This window comes from Oratosquilla oratoria, chromosome 2 (genome assembly GCF_046742065.1).
Source record: "Oratosquilla oratoria isolate Oo_2021 chromosome 2, ASM4674206v1, whole genome shotgun sequence".
NCBI classification, from domain to species: Eukaryota; Metazoa; Arthropoda; class Malacostraca; order Stomatopoda; family Squillidae; genus Oratosquilla; species Oratosquilla oratoria.
In genome coordinates, this window is record NC_134778.1 from 28178700 (window position 1) to 28200117 (window position 21418).

Sequence of the window (21418 nt, forward strand, 5' to 3'; positions counted from 1 at the left end):
TTCCCCAAAGCACCCTTCACCCCATCCATCCACCTCATCCTAGGACGTCCCCTCATGTTCACTCCCTCCACATCTATCTTCCAAACCTCTTTTACTAGTCTTTCTTCACTCATTCTTTCCATGTGTCCAAACCATCCTAATACTCTTTCATCAACCCTATCTCCCAACTCCCTTTCCACCCCCGTTCTTCTCCTCACCTCCTCATTTCTCACTCTATCCAGCCTAGTAACCCCCATCATACTTCTCAGACACCTCATCTCAAACACATTCAAACTCCTTCTCTCTTCCTCTCTTATGTTCCATGTTTCTGCCACATACAGTGCTGTTGGCACAATCACTCCTTCATACAGTCTCCTCTTGGCATCCATTCCCAAATGTCTATTCCTCATTACACTCTTCAACCCACCAAGGCATTTACTCGCTTCTCTCAATCTACATTCTACCTCCACCTTTTCCTGCCACATTTGCACCCAAGTATCTAAAACTACCCACTTCCTCCAGTCTTTCACCCTTAATGCTCACTTCCAGTCTACTGCCACTTTCACCCCTTGTACATCTCATCACCTTACTTTTACCCACATTTATCTTTAGCTTTCTTCTATCACATACTCTCCCAAACTCTGTCACCAACTTCCTCAGTCCCTCCTCCGATCCTGCCACAAGCGCAGTGTCGTCTGCAAACAACAGCTGGCTCACCTCCCACTTTTCTCCATTTTCTTTAACCATCTCCAGTCCCTTGCCCACTACCCTTGCATTTACCTCTCGCACTACCCCATCCATGTATAAGCTGAACAGCCAGGGCGACATAACGCATCCTTGATGAAGTCCCACCTTTACCTCGAACCACTCACTCTCTCCATTTCTAATCCTGACACAAGCTCTACTACTCTCATAAAAAATCTTGACAGCTCCCAGAAGCTTTCCTCCTATCCCGTATATCTGCATAACCTCCCACAGTGGCTTTCTGTCTACCCTATCGTAAGCCTTTTGCAGATCCACAAAAGCCCAAAAAACATCCTTCCCCTTTCCTATAGCTTTCTCACATATCTGTCTTACCACAAAGATCTGATCTACACAACCTCTACCCGTCCTAAATCCACACTGTTCCTCACCAATTACTCCCTCTGTTCCTCTCCTAATCCTCTCAATCAAGATCCTCCCATAAGCCTTCCCAACTACACTTAACAAGCTAATCCCTCTGAAACTACTACATTCACACTTGTCCCCTTTTCCTTTGTGAAGAGGAACTATACAGGCACTCCTCCGGCACTCTACCCTCTCTTAAACAAACATTAAATAACCTCACCAGCCAGTCCACCATCACTGTACCTCCTTTTTTTAGACATTCTGCATGTCATCCATCCAGACCAGGTGCCTTACCTGCTCTCATCATCTTAACAACTGCCTTCACTTCATCCTTCCTTATTTCTCCTCCATTCTTCTCACTCCTCATTCTCATTTTCTTAGCATTTCCCACTGCAACTATCTTTTACTCCCTATCCTCCTTCACATTTAGCAACTCCCTAAAATATTCTGCCCATCTTCCCCTTACTGCCTTCTCTTCCATTTTTATCTCTTCATTTGCACCTTTTACCTTTTCTTCTCTACTTGATTCGTCTCCTCTTCCTCTCTTAATTTCTTTCCAAAACATCTTTTTATTACTTTCAAAATTTTCTGTCATACTCTTACCCCACTTCACATCTGCTCTCCTCTTTGCTTCCTTTACCTTTTGCTTTACTTCTCTTTTCTTTTCTTTGTACCTCTCATATGACTCCCTCATCCTATTTTGTAACCAATCTGTGAAAGCTCGCTTCTTTTGTTCTACAACCTTCTTTGTAGAAGAGAAGAAGCGAGCTTTCACACATTGGTTACAAAATAGGACGAGGGAGTCATATGAGAGGTACAAAGAAAAGAAAAGAGAAGTAAAGCAAAAGGTAAAGGAGGCAAAGAGGAGAGCAGATGTGAAGTGTGGTAAGAGTATGACAGAAAATCTTGAAAGTAATAAAAAGATGTTTTAGAAAGAAATTAAGAGAGGAAGAGGAGGCGAATCAAGTAGAGAAGAAGGGAGACAGATCGTCTATATGCAACTACAGCCCAATCAGTTTGACATCGGTTATAGAAAAAACGCTTGAGTCAATAATAGTAAATAGACTCAGAGAACACATCGAAAGACATAATTTAATTCGTGATTCACAGCATGGTTTCTCCAAGGGTATGTCATGTGTGACTAATCTTCTATCCTTTTACACTAAAGTATATAAGGCATCAGATAACAATGATAATTACGATATTATTTACCTTGACTTTAGCAAAGCGTTCGATAAGGTGCCACACCAGAGACTACTAAATAAAATTAAAGCCCATGGCATAGGAGGAAAAGTGTTAGAATGGATTAGAGCTTGGATTAGTAACAGAAAACAGCAGGTCACCATAAATGGAGTAAAATCTAGGTGGGGCAATGTTACCAGCGGGGTCCCCCAGGGCTCGGTTTTGGGTCCCTTGTTGTTCATTATATACATAAATGACTTAGATGACGGGATAAATAGTGATGTTAGTAAGTTTGCAGACGACACTAAAATAGGATGCCTAATTAGATCAGGAGACGATGCAGAGATTCTGCAGGATGATCTTAACAAATTGTTCACATTGTTGGTGAAATGGCAAAGGGACTTCATTATCTCTAAGTGTAGCGTGTTAAACATAGGTCTACACAACCCCGAAAATAGATACAGCTTAGATAACATGCTTTTAGAGAAAGCTGAGTGCAAGAAGAGAGACTTGGGAGTTCTAGTGAGTCCGGATCTTAAAACCAGGAAACAGTGCATTAGCGCCAGGAGTAAAGCTAACAGAGGATTAGGTTTCATTGCTAGGATGGTAACGAATAGAAGTGCAGAGGTAATTATTAAACCCTATCTAGCGATAGTTAGACCCATCCTTGACTATGCAGTACAGTTTTGGTCTGCGTCCTACAGAATGGACATCAATTCACTAGAATCAGTATAGAGAAGAATGATCAAAATGATACATGGACTCAGAAATTTGACATACCAAGAGAGGCTTAGGCACCTTAACTTACACTCTCTGGAAAGACGTAGAGTGCGATGTGATCTAATAGAGGTGTTCAAGTGGATCAAAGGCTTTAACAAGGGCAATGCAAACAAGGTCATCATATTAAAACAACAGGGCAGGACTCGCAGTAGTGGGTATAAACTGGACAAATTTAGATTTAAAAAGGAAATAAGCAAGAATTGGTTTACTAATACGGTGGTTGACGGATGGAATAAACTTAGTAACCATGTAGTGAGCGCTGAAACTATCAGTTGTTTTAAGAAACGATTAGACAACTTTATGGATGAGGATGGCAGGTGGTGATGGATACGGAGCTGCTTAGTGTAGGCCTTGTGGCCTCTTGCAGTCCCCTTCTGATTCCATGAGTAATACCATCCAAATCTGCGTTCACTCATAACTGTTCTGACCCCCCCCCTTTTTTTATTTGTTCTTCAGAAGTTTAGTTTAGTATAACAATGATTGATGTTTACAAATTGGCTTCCACCTTTGTTTTGCCAGTCATAATATGTTATATGGTATATGTCTCAGGTAGGGTCCGAGAACAGTTATGATCTGACCTTTTTCCTCGTTCTCTTTGTTGTTCTATTCATTCGAGTACTGGTCCCCTGTACCCTACCTCTGGTGCTTCAGGTTATAATGTACTACTCCCTAGTGCTCATATAAATTGCCCACTCCGTCCTGAGATTCAGGTTAAATGTTAGATTTAATTAATAGGTGACCCTAGCTAAAGTGTAGCATTCACTATAACTACATGTTGTTACAGATGTAGAATATTGTAGTATATCATTAATGGTACTACTCTGATATAGTACTCACTCATACATGTTGATACAGCTGTAGAATTTTACAGTATATCATTAATGGTACTATGATATAGTACTCACTCATACTATTTTCAATTTTGTTACAGCTTAACATTATTTTGTTGTTCCTTTGCTTAATGTAATGTTTCTTTTTGTGTTGGTGCTCAAATTTTTGGTATCAATATTATATTCCTATGTGTACAAACATTTTAGTAATACTAGCAAAACTATAACAATGTTTATGTGTCATATGTGTACTGACTGGTATTACTCATGATTGTCTCTGTTCCCCTTAAACCCCTACATATGTTGTCTGTGTGACTTAGTGTAGAATAACAATCTGATGAGGACCACAATGGAAATAAGCGTACATGCTCTTTGTGTTATCATCGGCAATTTGCATTTATCATTCCCAACTATGTGTTCTTGTCATTATTTGCACTTCATGTACAATGATTCATTGCCAAATAAAGTCTCTCTGTTTGTCTGTCTTCATTCTTGTTCTTATGTTTACTTGATGTTTACAAACGTACAGAACAGATCACAGTAAATTTTGCGTTTTTACAGCCGATCGTATGTTAGCCGCCAAAAAACTTGGAATGGGTATGCGTATACAGCTATTTTAACACTAGAGTCATAAAAAGTGTACTTTTAATAATCAGTAGCTTATAATAATCTATGATCAATTCCCTTGTTTGTCACTTGTCAGATGTTTCATACTCTACCATTCTACACACAAACATGTAATGGGAACAAGATTTGGGGATAGGCTTGCCAAGCCACTCCGGAAGAGCTGACATATGTATTTGGTGATACAATAATTTAGCTTGCCTAGCCCCCAAGTATATTGAGTAAGTAGTCTTTTTTATGCATGTGAATGTATGTATATATATATATATATATATATATATATATATATTTATATATGTATATATATATATATATATATATTTGTATATATATATATATATATATATATATATATATGTGTGTGTGTGTGTGTGTGTGTGTCTGTCTGTCTGTCTATCTCTATACATTTACAATTGGTTTATTTTAACGATATAATGTGCGAACTACAATTGGTAGATTTTTTAGTGTATTCTGCACTGTCCTCAGTAATATTTTATATAGTCAAATCCAGAAACAATAAACGCCGAAAGTTACGCTCAGCGTTTGAAATCAAACGAAAAGTTGTATGTAAACAAGCTTAGGTCGTGTTTCCATGTCGTGTGTTAATATCAGTGATCGCATATTTATAAATATAGATATTGAAAACCTGTTTCTGCAGTTTTGCAGAGAAAAGTGCATCATGCTGTTAAATTATGAAGTTATAGGTGCCTCTCATGATTTTTAACTTCATTCATTGTTAAGTAATAGGTAAGCATTTACTCGCCAGGTTTACTAGTACGTGTAAACTTACATATGATAATAATTATAATATGTCATTCAACCCACGCCATTATTTTTTCCAGTTATTTTGGCATGTATACGCACATGTATAAAAATTGTCACAGTTAAAGTTATCCTTCTGCAGGGAAATGACTAGTTAGATTAAACCCTTCATAACTTGAGGATGTCTTAGTTTTTTTTTTTTTTTTTTTTAGTGCTACTTCACTCGTCATCCCTGACTGGCATTTCATATTCATTCTAGGACACTTCTTCCAAGACATCACTGATTGTAAATAAATCATCCTGGAGATGATATTCTGAATTGGTTGAGTAATGGAATGGAATGGCTTATATATCAAATGAGTGCTTACCATTCATTATTTTGGTAAACTAACCAAGGTAGCTAGGTCAACATGAAAATGAAATTCCTGATATTTGAGCTGAAGTAGTTCTCATGGGATGCAAAAAGTCGCTATGAGTATAATGCAATTTGGATTATCCATCTAGCTGTCCTAATTCTCGAGATATTGCATTTTGAATGGAATTAAATCGGGCCTATTTTTTCCCAGAAAATCGGGCCGAAACGTGCGGTCTGACTATCGCCGATCAAACGTAAACAATGACGGTTTTTACTGACAGGCACAATTTTATATAAAAATTTAATATATGGTTGCATTATTTGACCTATTTTCTATAAGATGTGTGATTTCCATGTAATTTGATCATAGAATTACGTTTCTATCCTTTGCAAAATTACCCACCACAGCTACGAATACCGTCAAATTACATTAAAATCACACATTTTAAAGAAAATAGTTTGAATAATTCAACTATATGCAAGCTATTACACTAATAGCACAATAGTAACAAACTTAATAGTGTAGTTTGATCCATACCACCAGTGATCATAGCGGGCAGGACGAATCGTAGCTGTGGTCCGTAATATTACGGAGGATAAAAACGTAACTTCTCTTTGATCAAATTACATGAAAATCACACATTTTAAAGAAAATAGTTCAAATAATTCAACTATAAGTCTATTACACTAATAACATATTAGTAAGAAACTTAATAGAGTGAAGTTTGATAAGATGGCGGGATGGATGTTGATGTTGTTATCCGATAATCCGACCCGATAGAATAAAAAACTAATTAGTACCACCGATTTCTCAGCTCTACCGTATCACGCTGCCTTTATTTTGGTATAAGAATAATCCACGAGACTAGTAGTTTTCGTTATTTTTGGTTAGTTGTCCGCACTCTGAATTTATTTAGCTCATTTTTTACGCTGAAACATAAACCAATTTTCGATTTACTGCTGAATGCAAGCCGCCATGTTTATCTTATGTTTTTATGTACCGACATGTAACTGATGATGTAATTGTTTGAAATTTACTACGATCGTAGTAAATACACTCGTATAACATTTGTATGAATGAAATATCCGGCGGTATGTAAATTTGGCCGTTTGCATGGCGTGCGCATAAAATGACGCGCTATTGGGCTCCTCATCGACGGTGGCGCCTCTGGTGGTATTTGACCTACCTAACCAAGGTCAACATCATACATGAAAATGGAATTCCTAATATTTGAGCTGAAGTAGTTCTCATGTGATGCAGAAAGTCACTATGAGTATAATGCAATTTGAATTATCCATCTAGCTGTCTTAGTTCCCGAGATATTGAATTTTGAAAGGTACCAAATCAGGTCTATTTTGTCCCAGGAAATCGGGCCAAAAAGTGTGTAGCCAAGTACATAACATTGTTTGTAACAACACTTTTGGAAACGTAGTGCCAAATTGACCTGAGAGGTTAGAAGTGCCCTAGACTTCGTTTTTCAAGCATCAGAAAGTTGGGAGAACTACGAAATAACTATTACCTTGATTAGCCAATATGGCAGCCCAAGTAATGACATATCAACCAGTACAGTTATTCACACAATGTTCAATAGCAAGATATAACTGGATTACACTACCTTACATTAGGTTAGGGTACCAGTATAGATCATGATAAAGCATGCAAAGATGGTTCGATGGACACATCTGCATCGGCGGCTGAGATGCCACAATACATTTAATGTTGTCGTTACCCGACCTAATAGAAAAAACTCATTTTCTATTTACGATTTCTTAGCTCTCCCGTGATACCCTGCCCTGGTTTTGGTATCAGAATAATTTGTGAGACTAGTAGTTTCCATTTATTACTTTACTTAGTTTACTTAGTGAAGTTCCGAGGTCAATCCTCACAGCCGTAGTGGACTACCGCTGCTGCCAGTCCTGTTGTCCCTCCTCGCGAGGGCCAGTTGGTCTGGTATTGAGTTTGGAGAAAACCTACTGATGGCGGTGTAGCCTAGCACTGGAGGCTCGTCTGGCACCTTCCACATAAACCTGTCCAGTGCATGTTTGAAGCTGTCCACCGAGCATTTGGTTTTCTCTCTCACTTCTTTTGGGTCTTAATCCTTTCCGGGGCTCTTGATGGGAGAATTTGTCTCTCACACTTTCGCCCTTGCCTTACACTGTGGTATGGCTTGATTGTTGAGGGCGTGGGGTCCGGAACAAGTCTCTCTAGGATATTCCATGTGTAAATGACCCTGTATCTTTCTCTCCTCCCTTGTTGAGAGTATAGACCTAGTGCTCCCAGGCGATCCCAATAGTTGAGATCTTGCATCCCTTTGATATGCCTGGTGTAGTTCCTTTGGACAGTTTCAAGCATCTGGATGTCTTCGCGTTTGTGTGGCGACCAGAGTTGGCTACTATAGTCCAGGATCGGTTGAATAAGCGCCATCCAGAGGGTAAGCATCACTTGAACCTCTCTTGAGGAGAAAGTCCTTAGTACCCAGCTGGCCATCCCTCTTGCTCTTTTCACTGATTGCATGATGTGGTGCTGGAAAGTGGCATCATTACTTAAGTGAATGCCCAGGCTTTTTACATGGGCTTTGGGTGTGATTTTTAAACCTCTTTCCGCTTGCAGTTCAGTGTTGTCTTTAATGCCTTGGTTTGTGCCATATCTCAAGACCTCAAACTTCTCTTCGTTGAATTGTATGTTGCTGTTGTTGGCCCATGCATAAACTGAGTTGAGATCGTCTTGTAGATGTTGCATGTCCCCACTTTCCCGCACTGCACAGCTGATGTGGGTATCGTCGGCAAAAGACAGGAGGGTTGAGTCCACACTCCTATTTATGTCATTCATGTGGATTAGGAATAGGAGGGGGCCGAGTACAGATCCTTGTGGTACTCCATTTATTACCTTGGATTCAATGGACTTCACACCATCAACGGTGACTGTTTGTGTATGGTCTGTCAGAAAGTTGTGAAGCCAGACTCCTAGCTTCCCTGAGATTCCTAGATCCCTTGCCTTGTGGAGGAGGACACTGTGGTCCACCTTGTCGAAGGCTTTGGCAAAGTCTAGGAATACTACGTCAACATTTCTCCCCTCTGACAGGTTCCGTAGTAGCCAGTCGTAGTGTGCCAGTAGGTTTGAGAGGCATGACCGACCTTTCCTGAAACCATGCTGATTCTCTTTTATGAGTTTATTCACTTCAAGGTGTGTGAACAGCTTGTCCCTTATGCATTTCTCAATTATTTTGACAATGTGGGACGTGAGGGCGACAGGTCGATAGTTCTTTGGCAAGGTCCGATCTCCTCCTTTGTATATTGGGCTTATGATGGCTTGTTTTAGTAGTGCCGGGATCTCTCCTTTGTCTAGGGAGGCTAGCCACAACATATGGATTGGGACTGCCAAGACCTCACTGCATTGTGGGAGTAGGATTGCCGGAACGCCGTCTGGTCCAGTGGCCGAGATAATCCTGAACTCCTTTATTGCCTTTTTGATGTCCCCTACTGTCACTTGAATGTCGGTAAGCTGGTTCAGGTTTGTAGTCACCTGGTTGAAAAAGGTTGTGGGATCGAGGATTTCCATATGTGTCTTTGGTATGCTGAACACACTGTTGTATTGGTGTGCCAGCATCTGGCAGGTTTCCTGTAGGTCATCTGTTATGATTCCTTGTTCAGTCACTAGGGGCCCAATCTGTGACTTGGTTTTCAGGAATTTCTTACAGTAGCTGTAGAAGAATTTTGGATTGTGCTTTATGTTTTCTATAGCTTGGTATTCCTCCGTTCTTCTCTGCTCCTCGTGTGAGTGTTTGATTTTCTGCTCTATGTCCTCAATTTTTTAGGAGATTGAGAGCCTTTGTGTCTCATTGCTACTTTTAGTGAGTTTTAAGTTGAGGTTGGCGCGCTTTTGCATGAGGATTTTCCTGTCACGCGGGATGGAGTACCTGTGATCCTTTTTGTTGTTTTTTTGTGGCACATAGGCAGTACACACCTCCAGCAAAATCCTCAATAGTGTGTTGAGAATGGTGTTGGGATCAGTTTCCTGCAGTGCCATCTTCCAGTCAATCTTCCTGAGATCCTGTTGTAACTGTTCCCAGTCTACCTTTTGACTGAAGAAGTTGAAGCTGGCAAAGGGTGTCATGTCCGGAGGAGTCAGGCATTCCTGCGGTGTCTTACTTTTGATGTAAGTTGTGTTGATATGGATTGTTTTCTCTGACCTGCAATTGCTGACCGACTCTTCATTATTGGTAAAAAAGAGGTTGAGGATGTTGCTCCTTCTAGTTGGCTCCATTATATTCTGGTTTAGGAACAGTTTGTGTGCCGTCTCTAAAAGGAGTTTGGCTTGGGCTTGGTCTTCTAGAGTGCCCCCACAGGTTCTGCCATCAGGCCAGCATATAAAGGGGAAGTTGAAGTCACCACACATGATGATATCTGTCATGGCATATGGGGCGGTCTCCAGCACTTCATTCAGTTTTTCCAAAGCTTTTGAGACTACACTGAGGTGGGCGGTAGCAGTTTACAATGATTAGATTTATGTTAGTGATGTGTAAGGCTAAGAGTTCTATCACCCCGTTTGAGTGGGATAATAGTGTCTTGGTGTGGGCGGCTAGATCGTGCCTGAGATAGACCATTGCACCACCATGGCTTTTTCCTTCTCTGTCAGCTCTAAATGGGGTGTAGTTGGTTATTCCTATCTCAGAGTCTTTTACGTCAGTAGCCAGGTGAGTCTCTGTTAGGGCAATGAACAATGGGTCCTCTTCTAGTGATAGTTCCTTCAGGAAGGAGACTTTGCTTCTGTTGCTTTAAGGGTAGAGGCCCTGTATGTTACCCATTAGGATGGACTCTAGTTGGTGTGAATGACGGGTGCCCAGGGGAATGCCGGATGGGCCTGAAGTGGTGGCCAGCTCCTGTGACTTCCTTGCATCAGGGAGGGTAGTATTAAGCCCTGGGACTCTACAGCTTTGGTCAGCGTGTTCATGGTGGTCTGTAGACCTGTCGCTATCTCTAAAAAAGGTGAGCTAACGTTTGTGTGTGTGTTTGATTGGGAGCCTGTGGGTGTCCCTGGTGCTGCCCTATGTCTGGTATTTCCTGGTTTGCTTCCCAGGTTACCAGGTTTTTTGTTGTTGTTGTTGTTGATGTTTGAGTTTGTGACCTGGGTTTTGGTGTCATTTGGTTTCCATGTCCCTTTGACATGCGTGAATTTGCAAGACTTGACTTGGCATATGCTGTGCCTTACAGAATTCTTACACATGAATGGGTGGAACTGAGGGCATTTATCCCTTCCTAATTTGCAACCACGATCATCCCGAATACCATGCATCAAAAGCTTGTGGCATGGTTTGGGTTGTTTATAGTTGCATTCTGTGCCTGAGTTGCCATGTCTGTATCGGCCCTTCTTATAGTACCGGCAGATAGGGATTTCCTTGCCCTGGTCCTTGAGCCCAGCCCCGTTCTGAGGGGGGTTGGCTGGGCTTAGACTTATAGGTGGGTTTGCCTGGGTGGGGGCAGTGGCTTGTTTCGTCTTGGCATCCGAAACTTTAGCCTTGGGAATTGTCCTGGTAGGGTGAGGTACTTTCGTTGCTTTGTTTTGGACAGGGTTATGAGTCTCCCCTGTCTTAATGGTGACCGCAACTGTGTCTGTGGCGTCAATGGCCTTAGCCTCGGAAATTGTCCTGGTGGGGTGAGGCTCTTTAACCGAGTTGGTGTGATCAGGGTTACTAGTTACTTGCCCTTTCTCTGTAGTCTTGGGCCTAGTCCCTGTGGGGTGGTTTGGGGTTTGGTCAGTTGATATGAGTTGTTGTGTGGTGTGCTGTGTTTGTTGGGATGTTGTGGTGTCCTTTTGGGTCAGTGATTCCTCATTATCTACCCTTGTTTGTGTTGGTGGAAGTGGGTTCAATGTGTTCGGGGAGGCACTGATATCTCTTGTCAGTTTGCTTGTTTTTGGGAGGTTTTTATCCTGCCAGATTAAAGCGTCTTCCGCCTCCTTTGTTTCGTTCATCGCTACGTCGTCATCCCCGTATGTCTTATCAAAACACATTTTACACGTGTATTTTCTGTTTGTTTTTATGAAGAACATGATTTGATATAAGGGAAGCCCCGTGCAAAGATAGTGGATCCAGTTAGGACATCCATTGCAGCCTATGGTATGTTCAATGTCTCCGTCCATGCCACACGAAGTGCAGATATCTGTATGTTGTGATTGGGCGGAGGCAGAATTTTTTCGATTTACTGCTGAATGCAGGTTGCCATGTTTTTTTCATGTTTCTATGTACCAATATGTAACTAATGATGTGATTGGTTGAAATTTACTGTGATCATAGTAAAATACACTCACGTGACATTTTTATGAATTAGATTTCCCATGATATGTAAATTTGGCCGTTTGAATGGCATACGCATAAAATGACATGCTATTGGCAGATGTAATAGATGGTGGCACCTCTAGCTGTGTTTGACCTAGCTAACAATACTATATGAATTAGGTACGAGCACAAAAAAAAAATGGTATCCCTTAAATTCTTGTTGCATGTGAAAGACAATTTCATTAGAAACAAAATACTTTTTAAATTTTTTAAATAGCTTGAAAAATAAGGGAGACTTTTTTTTTTTTTTTTTTTTTTTTTTTTTTTTTTTTTACCTGAATTTTTGGCTAGACTACCATAACAAAATGTTAGAATTAAGAGTGGTAATTCATAAAGATTTTGGTAAAGAAATACATATAAACTCAAAACCACTGGTCCAATTTTATTGAAATTTGGAATACTTGGGCTTTGTGGGTCAACAAATTACCTGGGCATGTCAAAAACTCACAGATACTCACAGATGATTCCCTGGAAGAGGCCCATTTAAAGGGCCTTTGGCTCCAGTATGGTAGCCAGGACACTGTGTGGCTGGCAGTAGCACATTGTATTGATTTTTGCTTTATAATTAAAAAAAAATTCCTGCCCATGCCAATACTTATCCAGTCTGACTTCAAACTGAGCAACTGTTTTGGAGGCCACTACCCTATCTGGCAGACTGTTCCAGACACTAACCAGTTGGTTTGAGAAGGAGTATTTGTGATGATTCAATCTGGCTCTGGTCTTGTATGTTTTCTTTTCATGTCCTTTCGTCACACTGTCTTCCCTCATCCTGAAGAGACCCTCAGTACAGTCCTTATCATACTTGTTGGTAATAATCTTAAAAGTTTTGATTTGATCTCCTCTGGATATCCTGTATGTCAAGGTAGGCAGACCTAGTCTCTTCAGCCTCGCTTCATAAGGCAGCTCTTTAAGACACGGCACCATTTTTGTTGCTCTTCTTTGCACATTTTCAAGTGCTTCACAATGTCCTTGATAAGATATGGGCATCATACCAGGTTGGCATACTCTAATTGTGGTCTGACCAGGGCAGTAAAGAGAGTTTTAAAAACTGTTGGTTCCAGATGTGTAAAAGTTCTTCTTATAAGACCCACAATCTTGTTGGCATTGTTTATTTTCTCAGCCAGATGATCAGAGAAAGTAAGTTTGTAATCAATGACTACACCAATATCTTTTTCTGTTCTTGTTTTACTAATCTCATTGTACATGGAGTAGCTATAGTCTTGTACCTTAGTGTTGCCAATTCTCATATATATACTTTTCTCGGGATGGAAACTTAACCCCTTCCATACGGTGCCGCACACGTAGGCGTCATGGGGAGCGAGTGTATTCGCGAGGCTGCCATATCGGCGTCTTAATTATATTTATTGTAGTCGCCCCTCCATAATGACATTCTTTCTAATTCTTTTGTAATCGCATTTTCTATGGTTATCAAAATTCACGGGTGAAGAGAGAACGATCGATATAAGCGGTGACTATATTTTATGATGCGAGTATTATTACGACACGTCGTACGGCTGGCATTGGCTGCTGCCACCGAGATCTAAGTCCATGACGCCTACGTGTGCGGCACCGTATGGAAGGGGTTAATAGCCATTTTTCTGTCCAGTTCTGGAGCTCATCCAGGTCCTCCTGCAGCTTTATGCAATCTTCAGCCTCCTGTATCCTGTAGGGAAGAGGCCAAACGCAGAGTATGGGAGTCCAATATATTTTACGTTTCGCCCAGCAGGGCTTCTTCAGAAATAACGAAGCCCTGCTGGGCGAAACGTAAAATATATTGGACTCCCATACTCTGCGTTTGGCCTCTTCCCTACAGAGCTGTTGCAGTCATTGCTGCCTTTACTCTCCTGTATCCTCCTGAACACCTTAGTGTCATCAGCATACAGGATCACCTCACTGTTATGTTTAACTGTATCTGGCAAATCATTTATAAAAAGAACAAATGACAGCGGTCCCAATACCGAACCTTGGGGAACTCCACTTGTTACTTCCTTCCAGTCTGATGTCTCTCCATTTACTAAAACTCTCTGCCATCTCCCATTTGAAAAGCTCTGGATCCATTTCAGTAGTTTTTCTTGTATGTTATAGCTCGCCACCTTTTCAATCAATCTTCTATGTGGTACCACCCGGTCAAACAAACATACATACATATACCAAGGGCTTTTTTCCCCCTTACAAGAGAGATAGCCAAAAAACAAAGGCATAAAAATCATTCCCACCCATTCCAACCCCAATACACTCCACTCCCCTCCGCCCTCTATCCTCCCTCTTATCTTGGCACCTCCTGGATGACGGGTCATCCCTGTATCTTGTCCACTGCCCTGGGTCATAAGCAGTGTCACAAGACACAGCACATCCACAGCAAGGCCAAACCCGGTCAAACACCTTCATAAAATCATAATAGACTGCATCAACTGCCTTCCCCTCATCCAGGGCATCTGTGCAGTTGTCCAACACTTTTATAATTTGTAGTACTGTTGATCTGCCTGATATAAATCCGTATTGTCTCTTACTAAACATTTTATTTTCCTTCATATGAGTTATTATTTATTCTCTCAACAATGATTCCATGAGCTTACAAATAACACTTGTAAGGCTGACTGGTCTATAATTCCCTGGGTCTTTCTTATTTCCTTTCTTGAATATGGCAGTAATGTGTGCAATCCTCCAGTCCCGCAGTAGCACACCTTTCCGTAATGAACTACTGAGCAGTATTCTTAAGGGTTCCAGTAGTTCATCTGTCAGTTCCTTAATGATTCTTGGATGTACTCCATCAGGGCCGGGCAATTTATTCTTCTTAAGGTTTTGCACAACTTTATTTATTTTTGTTTCGGTGATCACTTCTTCAAGCACAGGTACTTCTCTCACCATAATCTGTGGTACCTCACCCTCTAGTTCTTTGATGAAGACCCCTGCAAATTATTCTAAGAGAATATCTGCTTTATTCTTGTTATTAGTTGTGTTAGCTGTCCTCTTATTATTAACATACAGATCACCTATACTTGACTTGGTTCTTGTCTTGGACAACATATATTTCCAAAAAATCTTTGGGTTATCTTTCACGTGCCTAGCTATTTCCCTCTCTTTTACCTTTACAGCATTTCTGGTATATCTCCTGACTTGATTATTTAGTCTCCTATATTCCTCTTCTACTCCTCTTACTGTGTCTCACAAACAGTTATCTTGCTTTAATTGTTTTAACCTCATCCATAGCCTTTGTTTCATCTTTATTTTTGACCACAGTTTTCTGTTTATTGGTAGGTTCTCATTTGTCCTTTTCCTCATCTTATTTTATCCTTTACATTGTTTCTTTGGTACACACTCTTCAATCATTTCATGAAGTTTTGAAAGTAGCTTCTTCCATTTTTCTTCCATGTTTAGTTCCTCTGACAGGTATTGGGTCCAGTCCAAATTTAATCTCTTCCTCATAAGCTGATAGTCAGCCTTTTCATATAAATAAATTTCTCTCTTACCTTGATCCGCAACCTCCTGAATATCACAGTTAAACAAAATACACACATGGTCACTTTTACCCAATGGACACTCTACTCTTATATCTTCAACTATAGAATCATCATTACTAAAAACTAAATCAAGGGTATTACCAGCACTATCACCTCTTATTCTAGTAATGTCAAAAATATCTTGGGTAAGGAAACAATCCTGGACTATTTCTATGAACTGTGTGTTGAAGTCTGTCAGCCCAGCATCCGTCATGCTTTTTCTCCATAGGATGTGAGGAAGATTTAAGTCTCCCAACAGTATTTTATATTGCATATTAATATCACACACTTCCTGCATTAGTTGAAGAAGCTTGCTGTTATTTTCCATTTTGCTGTTTGGACTTTGGTATATCACAATCACGATCACGAATCCCTTAACCCCCCTGGGTCGTAGGGGCACTGCATCGATGAACAATTCAGTAGTGACCTCCATCTTTCACGGTCGTGGGCAAGGGCCTGGGTCTCTGCAAAGTTCTTCCCTGTCCATTCTGTGATATTGTCTACCCACTTCTTCCTCTGCCTGCCTCGTCTCCTCTTCCCCTGAACTGTCCCATGGAGGATGGTTTTTGATAGTCCGCTGGACCGTGTCACATGTCCATACCACTTCAGCTTTCTCTTCTTCACTGTGGTCAGGAGGTCTTCATAGTGCTTCACATGCTGTGAGATCGTCTTGCGCACTTCTTCATTTGTGATGTGATCTGTGTATGAGATGCCAAGGAGTCTTCTGAAACATCTCATTTCCATTGCCTGGATCTTTCTCTGCAGTTCTGCTGTCAGCGTCCATGTCTCACATGCGTACAGGAAGATGGACAGGACTAATGCATGGAGTAGCTTCAGCTTTGACTGGAGACAGATGTTCTTATCTCTCCATATGGGTTTCAGCTTTGCAAGTGTTGTTGCCGTCTGTGCTGCTCTTGCTAGAACTTCAATCTTTGATCCTTCTTCGTTGTGTATGGCTCCAAGGTACTTGAACTGAGTCACAGTCTCGAGTTCTTGTCCGTTGACTGTGATCTTTCTTTCGATTGGTGTTGCGCTGTTTGTCATCAACTTTGTCTTCTCGGCACTGATCTCCATTCCAAATCTGGATGATGTTCTGTCCAGGCGGTTCACCATGGTGGCGAGTTCCTTTTCGTCTCCAGCCAACCCATCGATGTTGTCGGCGAACCGCAAGTTTGTGATGGTCCGGCCTCCAATGCTGATTGTGCCATGATGATCTTCTAGGGCCTCAGTCATTATGCGTTCAAGGAAGATGTTGAACAATGTTGGTGATAGCAGACATCCCTGTCGGACCCCTACCGACGTATGGAACCAGTCTCCCATGGTGCCTTTTACAAGTACTGCACTGCTGGCCTTGGTGTATAGTTGCTTGATGGTGTTGATTAGCTTCTGGCCCATGTTGTATTTCTTCATTGTGGCCCACAGTGCGTCGTGCCATACTCTATCAAACGCCTTCTTGAAGTCAATAAAGACGTGATAGATGTCCTGCTGATGTTAACACTACACTACAGTATTCTTCATAATTAGTTGTCAAATCCACTGTAGTAAAATGCAGATCTTTCTTTATATACATTATCAGCCCTCTACCATATTCATTATGCAGGTTCTTTTCCACTATCTCGTAACCATCTAAGCTATACTCCACAGTAGTTCTCTCATGCCTGAAGTTCTTTGGTTTGACTTCCTCAAAGGCTATAATACTGGGTGGTATTACCATCTCTTTGAGCCTAGTTTCTAATTCAGGTCTCATCCATGCTATATACATCCACATTACTAAATATAAACAACAATTTATTTCTATTTATACTATTTACACATCCTGAGGACTTCATTATTGTGTTTAGTTTTACTGAGATTCCATTCTTCCCTTTGGCCTTTGATCTCCTGTCCCATCTGTTTGTTCCTGTGGGTTGTTTGCTTGCTCTTCCTTTGCTTTCCCTATCCTTCTTCTCCAAGGTGGTTCAACGACTATATGTTTTCCCTTTCCCTCCTCTGATAAGTTTTTTGTTTTGTTTCACATTGCTGATTCATGTTGTAGTTCCTGTCGAATGAGATTGTGCCTGATTCTTATATTATCAAAATTTTTGTTTCCTTGTAGCAATTTTAATTTACTAAAAATGTTATGCTTAACAGTTATGTCCAAAAAATTCACTAACATAGGCCTTGGTTTGTTTCTCTCAAGCCCCGGTCTTCCCAGTCTTATCACCCGAAGGATTTTGGCTTGTTCATTTACTAGGAGATCCTTCACTATGTTACAATCCTGCTCAGTTCTTCTCCTCATGTCCCCAGTTTGACAATGGAGAGCCATAAGTCACAATATTATTTTCATTGATTCTCGTGTCACATATTTCCCTATACAGACGCTCCTCTACTTACGTTCATTCGTTTTACATTTTTTCGATTTTACGTTTGAACTGACTGTAAAAATTTTTTTGTAAAAAACATTTTTGAGTGAATTTTTTAGTTTAGCGCACTCTCCGTAGTTCAAACAATACTTACGCATGATGCTGCGTCCATTGTTTACATGGCACAAACGACAGACTGAACGTGCCTTGCCTCATCATCCTCCTCCTCCTCCCCCTCCCCCTCCTCCTCCACCATCTCAATTTATGTTGCTTGAATTTAATTTATTTGAAATTAATGTTATTGTTTTACAATGTTATGTGTATAATTAATGATTTAGGGGTGTTTTATAAGATACGGTAATAGAATTTACGGATGTACGGTACAGTAACAACTTACGTTCATTTTCAACTTACGTTTGGCCGTTCGTAACGTAACTAAAATGTAAGTTGAGGAGCGTCTGTACATTTCTTCTTTTTCTGTGCTTTGAATCTGACTTGTATCATCTTTCTTCAATTTTGGGCTTGTTACTTTCTTCTCCAATCCAACAAATCTCATCTCTAAAGAACCTAACCTTCCATCTAACTCCTTACCGTCTACTCTGTTCTTATCTATTGAATCCTTACTATCAGTTGCACCTACCTCTATAATATCCATCAGTTTAGCTTCCATATCACCAAGCCTCTTTACATTTTCATTTGTCTGTGTTATACATTTCTCCACTGCCTCATTTGCTTAGAGTGTTTTTTGCCTTCAGATTCCCAAGCCTGACCTCCATTTCATCACTCTTCACTTCAATTTCATTCACATTAACAACTAATTTACTTACTGTGAGCTCTGTTTGCTGTTGTGCTTTGTCCATTTTCAACTGTTTATCTCAAATTTTCTTCATTCTCTTTAGCAACATGCTACACCCATGGTGACAAAAACTACAGTACCAGATTAACTGCTTTCCCTGCTCCTTACTAGACATATAGTCATACACTTCTCACACGTAGTCTTCACACTTTATATGAAACCAATACTCACACACTTCACATCCTAGGGCCTTATCTTCATCCAAAATCTTCTTTTTACACCTTTTGTATACGTCTTTCATCTCCTCGGTCATGCAATCCTTGGGTACCTTTTTTTTATGTTTATCAGCTGATGACTCCATCTTATATATTTCCAGTTTATTTCCTACTTACCTCAATTTCCTTCATTTATCCACACTTCTTTTACTAATCTTTCTTCACTCATTCTTTCCATGTGTCCAAACCATCCTAATACTCTTTCATCAACCCTATCTCCCAGCTCCCTTTCCACCCCTGTTCTCCTCCTCACCTCCTCATTTCTCACTCTATCTAGCCTAGTAACCCCTATCATACTTCTCAGACATTTCATCTCAAACACATTCAAACTCCTTCTCTCTTCCTCTCTCATGTTCCATGTTTCTGCCCCGTACAGTGCTGTTGGCACAATCACTCCTTCATATAGTCTCCTCTTAGCATCCATTCCCAGATGTCTATTTCTCATTGCACTTTTTAATCCACCAAGGCATTTACTCACTTCTCTCAATCTACATTCTACCTCCACCCCCACTCCTCCCTTTCCTGCCACATTCACACTCAAGTATCTAAAACTATCCACTTCCTCCAGTCTTTCACACGTAGGCGTCATGAGGAGCAAGTGGATTCGCGACGCTGCCATATCGGCGTTGTGATTATATTTATTGTAGTCGCCCCTGTGTTTTTACATTCTCTAAAATCTGCTCTTAATACCATTCTCTGTGGTTTTCAAATTTCACGGGTGAAAGAGAGAACGATCGATATAAGCCGTGACTATATTTTATGATGCGAGTATTATTACGACACGTCGTACGGCTGGCATTGGCTGCTGCCCACGAGATTTAAGTCCCGTAGTGAAGTGGTTCCAGCCTGCTGTCACTCTCTCCCCTTGTACATCTCATCACCTTACTTTTGCCCACATTTATCTTCAGCTTCCTTCTTTCACACACCTTCTCAAACTCTGTCACTAACTTTCTCAATCCCTCCTCTGATCCTGCTATAAGCGCAGTGTCGTCAGCAAACAACAACTGGTTCACCTCCAACTTTTCTTAATTTTCTTTAATCATCTCCAACCCCTGATCCATTACCCTTTGATTCATCTCTCACACCACCCCATCCATGTAAAGATTGAACAGCCAGGGCGACATAACACATTCCTGACGAAGTCCCACCTTTACCTCAAACCATACGCTCTCTCCATTTCTAATCCTAACACAAGCTCTACTACTCTTGTAAAAACTCTTGACTGCTCTTAACAGCTTTCCTCCAATCCCATATATCTGCAGTATCTCCCACAGTGCCTTCCTGTCTACTCTGTTGTAAGCCTTTTCCAGATTCATAAAAGCCCAAAAAACATCCTTACCTTTTCCTATAGCTTTCTCACATATCTGTCTTACCACAATAATCTGATCTACACAACCCCTACCTGTCCTAAACCCACACTGTTCCTCACCAATTACTCCCTCTTTTCCTTTCCTAATCCTCTCAATCAAGACCCACCCATAAGCCTTCCCAACTACACTCAACAAGCTGATCCCTCTGAAACTACTACACTCACACTTGTCCCCCTTTCCCTTGTAAAGCGGAACTATACAGGCACTCCTCCAGTCCTCTGGCACTCTACCCTCTCTTAAACAAACATTAAATAACCTCACCAGCCAGTCCACCATAACTGTACCTCCTTTCTTCAGACATTCTGCATGGCATCCATCCAACCCAGGTGCCTTACCTGCTCTCATCATCTTAACAACTGCTTTCACTTCATCCTTCCTTATTTCTCCTCCATTTTCCTCACTCATCACTCTCATTTTCTTAGCGCTTCCCACTGCAACTACCTTTCCCTCCCTATCCTCCTTCACATTTAGCAACTCCCTAAAATACTCTGCCCACCTTCCTCTCACTGCCATCTTTTCCATTATCATCTCTTCATCTGCACCTTTTACCTTTTCTTCTCTACTTGATTCGCCTCCTCTTTCTCTTTTAATTTCCTTCCAAAACATCTTTTTATTACTTTCAAAATTTTCTGTCATACTCTTCCCCCATTTCACATCTGCTCTCCTCTTTGCTTCCTTTATCTTATGCTTAACTTCCCTTCTCTTTACTTTGTACCTCTCATATGACTCCCTCGTCCTAATTTGTAGCCAATCTATGAATGCCTGCTTCTTCTCTTCTACACTTTCTTTGCTTCCTCATCCCACCACTCACTACCCTTCCTTCTATTTCCTCCTATCCTCCTTGTTCCACACACCATCTTTACACACCTTATGACTCCCTCCTTGAACCATCCCCATTCCTCCTCCACTCCTAGTTCTACTCTATCCTTTACTCCCTCCCACTCCTCAATAATAATATAGATATATGTACAAAGATATCCTATTACACATTCATCCCACTTTCACATTACAAGAATTGAAATAATAATTAAGCATTCAAGAATGGCGATCACTACAACTCTCACGGAAACTTCGAGAATAATTACACATACAAACATACACACTTTCAATTATGCTTTACTTTCCTAATTCTTAAGGTTTAATATTTTGCCATAAATTTATGAAATGGACATACAATAGGA

The 21418-nt window shown here is 40.8% G+C and overlaps 1 protein-coding gene across 5 annotated transcripts in view; it reads left to right on the forward strand.

Moving 5' to 3' along the window:
- The first annotated feature begins 4438 nt into the window (after positions 1-4438).
- The window catches only part of LOC143037946 (uncharacterized), a 212025-nt gene continuing 195045 nt past the window's right edge, over positions 4439-21418 (forward strand). The window contains exons 1-2 of one of the 5 annotated variants that reach the window (XM_076206675.1): positions 4439-4475; positions 4582-4723. Coding sequence is in view for 1 of the 5 variants with exons in the window: in XM_076206650.1 (XP_076062765.1) it covers positions 9111-9116 (6 nt within the window). In the remaining 4 variants the exon portion in view is untranslated. Of the gene's footprint in view, positions 4724-5009; positions 5250-5433; positions 5551-8965; positions 9117-21418 lie in introns of those variants that run through there. The other 4 variants (XM_076206650.1, XM_076206668.1, XM_076206658.1 and 1 more) reach the window with 4 other exon arrangements.